The sequence below is a fragment of the Pempheris klunzingeri genome, chromosome 7, assembly GCF_042242105.1.
Source record: "Pempheris klunzingeri isolate RE-2024b chromosome 7, fPemKlu1.hap1, whole genome shotgun sequence".
NCBI classification, from domain to species: Eukaryota; Metazoa; Chordata; class Actinopteri; order Acropomatiformes; family Pempheridae; genus Pempheris; species Pempheris klunzingeri.
This window is the reverse complement of record NC_092018.1, coordinates 3,586,523-3,593,386: the sequence shown is the minus strand read 5'-3', so window position 1 is coordinate 3,593,386 and position 6,864 is coordinate 3,586,523. Positions and strand designations below refer to the sequence as shown.

The 6,864-nt window shown below is 42.5% G+C and overlaps 1 protein-coding gene across 1 annotated transcript; it reads right to left on the bottom strand.

Annotated features, from left to right (window-relative positions):
• Positions 1-321: 321 nt before the first annotated feature.
• rsph14 (radial spoke head 14 homolog) lies at positions 322-6,285 on the bottom strand. Its single transcript, XM_070834527.1, has 7 exons — positions 6,111-6,285; positions 5,595-5,697; positions 4,447-4,565; positions 3,954-4,200; positions 3,227-3,363; positions 2,293-2,666; positions 322-420 (listed from the first exon to the last, which is right to left on the bottom strand). Exons 1-6 carry the CDS (start codon positions 6,283-6,285, stop codon positions 2,359-2,361), a joined length of 1,089 nt encoding a protein of 362 aa, XP_070690628.1. The 3' UTR covers positions 322-420; positions 2,293-2,358.
• Between the last annotated feature and the right edge of the window lie 579 nt (positions 6,286-6,864).

Sequence of the window (6,864 nt, the reverse complement as noted above, 5' to 3'; positions counted from 1 at the left end):
CAGTGTGCCTCTCTCTCTCTCTCTCTCTCTCTCTCTGCTGTTGCTGTTTCAGCCCATTACCTGTCTATGTCTCTCTACCTCTCTCTCTCTCTCTGGACCAGTCCATTTGCAGCAGTGGGGGGATTTAAACATGACAGTGCAACATGTCAGTGACAATAACTGTGTGTGTGTGTGTGTGTGTGTGTGTAAAAATGCCACATCATAAGTTACAGTAAAGTTTTGACCACATCAGTTTGACTTGGGAATAATATTTCTATAATATTCTTAATGTTTCAGTTCTGCTGTTTAATAATCAGGGTTATTACTGTAGTTTTTCAGTCACACACACTCAAAATGTTAAATTTCAAACCACAGGAGGCGTGTAAGGACCTACAAGTGAAAGGACCAGGACCATCGAGGGGTCAGGGGCGCCTCTGGTTTCTGTTGGAAAGCCAATGAAATCACTAATCATGCAACGCAATGCAAAACAACCACAATGAGACACAAACTGACCAAAATCAGAAATAAAGTGACGACAATGTGACATAAAATAACCACAAAGAGACTCAGTTTCCTCGTCTTTGCTGTTCTCATAATTCATAAACTCATAATTGTGACTTATTTGACGTCGTCTACTGTTGCTTCCTCAAAAACCTGTCAATCAATAGTGATCGCAGCTTCCAATCACGGGATTTGAATTTTGCTGCTGGGACTTAATGTTGGTTTCTATTCGGATCCCCGATCACACCTTTAAAAAGTGGTAATATCCTCTAATTAATTCATTCCAGTTATTTCATTCTTTATTATTCAGACGCTCTCTTGTTTTGATTCTAAATCAGACACTGATGTTTTTACAGGAGGACGTTTGGGAAAATAAGAGAAAGAAGTGGAAATAAATCTAGAAACTGACGGACGATTCAAACAGCAACCATCTACACTTTAGTCAGCATGAAATGTTGCTGTCTGATCAGATAATTCTTAATTAAAATCATCTTTTTGGCAGGTTTTTGCTTCAGTATTTACAGCTGAAGAAGATTTAACTTTAAACACCAACATAACAGTCAGTATTTTGGAGGAAAATGTCAATATTCCTCAAATTATTGGAAACAAATCCTCTCGCTCTCGGTCCTGAGACTCAGATATCGTATCATCGCGGATATTAAAGAATATGTTGTGGTGTGTTTTTCCTCTTCGTGTCAGCACCCCGGAGCAGGAATAAAAACTCAGACATAGTTTTCAATAAAGGAGCTCCGTTCACGCGCATCTGAGCTGATGGCCTTAATTTGACTGAAGAGCAGCTGCTTTCAGAGCAGCAGGTCAGAGAGGAAACTCCATTCAGCACAACTCCACTTTATTCAGGACAGACACACTGCTGATGGTGATTCTACTCAGAGGGACCGCAAACTGTGGCCTGCGGCCCTGCTGGGGTCACTCAGAGGCCTCCGCGGGCCCTCTGTGATACTAGACAGTCAGACCTCACTGTGCCGAGCCCAGATCCATCAAACTAAACGCTGTGATATGTTACATCAGGTTTGATCTCATCTATGAAGTGCAGCACAAAACTCCAGTGGTGGAATGTAACTAAGTACATTTATACTGAAGTACTTCCATTTCCTGCTACTTAAAATATTGATGTATGTATCTGACAGCTTTAGTTACATTCAGATCAATAAAACTAAATATAATCAACAAATAAATTCTGATGTATTATCATAGGTGAAGATAAAACTTAAACTCTCTCTGTAGGGATCCTTTCCGTAATCTAGTCACACACTTAGACTATCTGAGTCTGTCAGTGGCTGAAACAAGCACTTCTAGTCTATATATTCTGATCGGACACAGTTTCCCCAAAGGATTACATTGCAGCCTGTTTCGAGGCTGCCAGCTGAGTTGAGCTAAAGGACCAATTCCAAAACTTTTTGTACCCTCCAGTTATTTTAAAGCCAAAATATGTTTTTAAAAAATAAAAAAAAAAACTTTAATATCAGTTATGCATCCATACGTTTTGAATTAACAACCATAAGCTGCTGGCCACACCAGCAGTACCAGTTTGTGTGATTTCTTATTCTAATAATATAATAATATTTGTCCTTTCCTGTGATCTACTTCTAGTAAGTAAACACAGTCCTTCAGATTTAGAAAAGTGTGAACAGGGAAAAACATAAATCCTCCTTAAAGTTGTGTAATGTGGCCGACGGGAATGTCTTTAGTTCTGCAGGTATTTGGTCATAAACCAAAGTGTTGGACATGAATCTATAATCATGTCATATATAATTCATCTATTACATCATATAATGAATTATTAATAATTACCGTGGTTGTTTTTTATTTATTCGCAGGTTAACCCAGCAGGTCTGGAGGTCAGAGGTCATCGGTGTCTCAGGGGGTCCAGGTGACGACCCTGATGGCGGTCTGAGCGGCCCGCCGGATGTCCTGGTCCTCCTCTGCAGCCTCGCTCCTCCTTTGCAGCAGGGGAAGCTGCTCCAGCAGGAGGCGTCGGCCATCAGGAGCTTCAGCCAATGCGGTCAGAGCCCGCAGTGAGTACATGATGAGGGCCTTCCTCCTCCTCTTCCTCTCCTCATCCTCATCCTCCTCCTCCTCCTCCTCCGCCTCCTCCTCCTCCTTGTCCTTGGACACCAGGTTGAGGAGGACGGGGATGACGTCCAGATCCAGACACTGCTGCTTACCTGCAGGACGAGATTCAGTCAGTTCTGTCACATTTCTGTAGTGAAAACCTGATAAGTCAGCAGAAGAGGCACGGTCACATGGTCAGGTCACATGGTCAGGTCACATGGTCAGGTCACATGGGGCGCCCAACGTTCACACAGAGGTCACACTCTCCTGGTTAAATCATGACTAGCACAACTGTGTTCTTTGGTAGCAACTCACAGGTACAAGAAACCTGTAAACATAAAAACTGAAAGAGAGAAGTCAACTACAACTCCCAGGGTGCATTTCACTAATAAAACATCCAATCAAAGGGCTTCACATCCTGCAGTGTGTTTCGCTACAGTCAGCAGTTTAAATCAGTTCACTCCCTGGTTCAGGATCAGTTTGGGATCAATTCAGTAACCATAGCGACAGGTTTGATCACTAGCCTCTTCTACATAGAAACAGCAACTGGGGCTCATGGGTACTGTAGTCCACCAGAAAAACCTTAGTAAGTGTAAATTCTTTGGTCAGAACATAAACTGTATGAGGCAGATATTAAAGTGAGCCTGAAACAGACCCAGGTGTGTGTCTGTACCTGAGGTGATGATCACAGTGTACATGATGACTCCTGCAGCGTTGACCCGAACCTCTATGTCTTCGTCCTGCAGCAGGTCGACCAGGACAGGAAGTACCGCCTCCTCGCACACCTGCCGCTTCCCGTCCGCAGAAACGCTGAGACCGGCAGAGAGCAGTCAGAACAACAGCACACGTTTTGAATATGACTTTTCACCTGTTTTATTACATGGAGACTCAAATAAATACTGAAAAATTTCCATATCAATATCGTGATTGATTTACAGCAGATCGCTGAGCTCTGAGGGGCGTTTCTTCTGCTGTCTGAGGTGTTTTACATTTTCCTCGCTGAAGTCTTAAGAGCCACTGAATCTGCTTTCAGTGTGTGCAGATACTTTAAGTATGAAGTGTAAACACTGAGGTTAGTGATGAGGTTTCAATTTTTACCTGTAATAACTGAAAGAAGTTGGTGTGGGTTTACTTTATAGGCACTGAGTGAGGTTAACGTGAACTATTAAAAGGAGCTAGTTGAAGACTAAACACTTGAGGAGGCGTAAATGTCATCAGATCTGAGTTTTAGTTACATTAGTTTTAGAACATGCTGAAAGAAGCTGAAGTGTCAGTTTAGACTGTCTGTTAGACTGTCAGACTTTATCTGCTGAAGTCAAGAGCAACTTTAAGCCCTGAAAGGATTTGAAGTGTCACGGTGAGATATGTATCATCGCCGCACGCTTCCTTGCTCTATTAACCTGAGAGCCATCATGGCCGCTGCCGCCTCCCTGCGGATGTTCGTGGAGCGGTGCGAGAGCTTGCGGCCCAGCAGTGAGACGCCGTCAGAGGCCAGAGCCGGCAGGGCGTCCAGCCTGGAGCAGGAGCTGAGGGTGGACAGGAGCAGCACCTGCACCTCCTCCTCCTCCTCCTCCTCCTCCTCCTCCTCCTCTTCCTCCCTGAGCTTCAGCATCAGTTTAGGAACCAGAGTCAGGAGGGCGTCTGCACCTGCAGGACGACAAACGGTGATAAAGTATTTTATTTCTCATCGCCTGAGAGCTTGTGTTTCTCTCCAGATATGTTTCTCTGCATTCGAAAGTATCTACCGTCACCAAACGGAATCATAACATAATAATAATGATAATAATAATAATAATAGTTAAAAAACTGATAAAAGAGGAATATAAAAGCATAATAAAAGCCTTGAGTCTCCTAATCTCCATCTTAAAGCATTAAATCTAAGGTGATGGGTACCTGCGGGCAGCAGACTGAGGCGGTTCAGCACCCGGTGGACGTTCCTCCTGCAGGAGGCCGAGGAGTCGTCCAGCAGCTGAGAGAGAGGAGGGAGGAGGGAGGAGGAGAGCAGGGCCTGTCTGCAGGAGGACACGGCAGAAACACCAAGATACATATAACTATAACTAATAACACGCTGTTTATTAGGCTGCCATCGTCTGCACTGTTGTGTCACAGCAAGCTGCATTTAAGACTTTTTAATCCAACGTTTGATTGAATCTAAGGCCAATTTTGCAAGAAAATAAACATCAAATGTGAAAAATTAAATATGATATATGTACAGCAAAATATTCAGAACTTTATATATATAACATTTATAAAGACAATTTGTTGCAATACATTCATTAATATGAAAATAATCTATTTACCCTTAATGATGATAATCATTACAATTACAGTCATGATGTGCTCGAGACTATTTAATATATTTTCTCTTATTAGTAAATGTGATTTTTAAGACATTTTAAGACTTTGTTGGCCCTGCCTGAGGAACACGTCACTGTGGCGTCATACTGCCGCCTGCTGGTGGCGTCATAGAGCACAGCAGGAACAAACAGCTCATCAGGATCAGGCCCACAAGACGATTTCCTAAAGCCCACCACATATTTAGATTCTTTTCTCAAATCCGGCCCACAAATTCTTTTGTATATTTCCTCATTTAAGAGTGAACATCAGAGCATGAGTGTTGACCTGGTGCACAGACAGGCTCCAGAAAAGTAGACACATACTCTCCAGGAGCACAAGCTCAACACATGGAGGAGTAAAACTCAGTTTAAGATTGTATGTAGTTGAAATTTCATGTATATTTATTAGAGAAATTATCAGTCTGGCCGATGCCTCCAAGTTTGAGAGGCTTGATTCAGAGGAATCAGTCTGGTGATATTCTACATTCCTCTCGTGTGTCAAACCAACACTGACTATGTCTACTGATAAATACTGTGCACAGATCACAGCCTGGTCATAAAAGAAGTAGGTGTAGCCATGGTGATGTCACCTATTGGTTTGTGAATTAATCCGCCGCTGAAAATAGTCCCCCATTAAATGCACCAGTTCCTCCTGTTTGTTGGATGAAAACTGCAGTGAGCAGGTGTGTTTGTGAGTCTGTTCACCTGCCGATGTTGTGGGCGGTGACCTCGTGAAGCAGCTCGCAGGTTTTCGCTCTGACAGGTGGATCATCGTCCTTCAACAAAACCTCCAGCTGCTCCAGAAAACCTGCAGGAGAAGAAGAAGAAGAAGAAGAAGAAGACGAAGAAGAAGAAGATGTTAGCATGCTATAAAACATGCTAGTGGAGACTGAGCTAACTGAAAATCAGTAGTAAAACAGTACAATGGTATCATCTTCATTTATTTAGAGTATCAGTACCAAAGTATCATGGTGTTAAAGTATCACTAGTAATTAATTAATTAATTAATTAATTAATAGTAAAAGTTCTATCAGCTTCAAGTATTTTAAGTATCAGTAGTAGAAGTACACAAATGTTACCAGCTTCATGTACTATTATTAGTAAAAGTGTTGTTAGTCTTAAGTAGTTTACTTAAAAGTACTGAATCGTGTATCTTTATTTAAAAGGGGAACCATCTCTCCGGTCCGACCACCGGCCCTCCGGCCGACGGCCCGTTCTTACCCCCGGTGACGGTCTGGTAGAGCCGCTCCGGGTCGTGCATCAGGTCGCAGAGTGAAGCCAGAGCCCGCAGCCTCCTGCCGGCCTGCGGCTGCTGCAGCTCCTCGAACAGCTGCGGCACGGCCCGCCGGCCGAAGGCCACCGGAGCCCGGCTCGGGTCTACCAGGACGGCCGCCATCCGGGTCTCCAATCAAAAGGTGAAAACCCGGGGAGACGCTGAAAACACCGTTGCCTGGTAACCGCATTTATGGAACCGGCGTGCCAACGTCACTTCCGGTCTAACTTCCGTATCAACCTCCTAGTGAGGACAGTGTGATACTGTATAATATAATTAATACATATTTAAATGTAGCGTTTACATTCGTATTATTATGTTTGGATGATATTCTATCTATAATTAATACATATACACATTTGAATGTTGCATTTGAGCTCATATTATATTTTTGATTATACTGTATGGTTGCATTTACATATTATTGCCTGTCTATTGACAATATTCTATACAGCTTTGGCAATATATGTTTCTTTCATGCCAATAAAGAAAACCTGAATAGAATTGAAAAAAAGGGTAAATACACCTGCATCATATAGTCAGAATGTTACAGCGTCAACAAGTCAAACATCAAATGCATCCAAGATGTGTCAAATCTGAAACTAATCAATAACACTGAGGATACACTTAAGTTATAAAACTAGTGTAAATTATATTTAAAAAAAACATTGACTGACTTTTCACATTATATCAGAGCCAAAG

Excerpts from the sequence above, each read along its gene's own strand:
- rsph14 (XM_070834527.1), bottom strand. The coding sequence starts at position 6,285 with ATGGCGGCCGTCCTGGTAGACCCGAGCCGGGCTCCGGTGGCCTTCGGC. Across the intron at positions 3,364-3,953 it reads GCGGCCATGATGGCTCTCAG|CGTTTCTGCGGACGGGAAGC; the intron begins GTTAATAGAGCA and ends TGCCGGTCTCAG. Across the intron at positions 2,667-3,226 it reads CACTGTGATCATCACCTCAG|GTAAGCAGCAGTGTCTGGAT; the intron begins GTACAGACACAC and ends CTCGTCCTGCAG.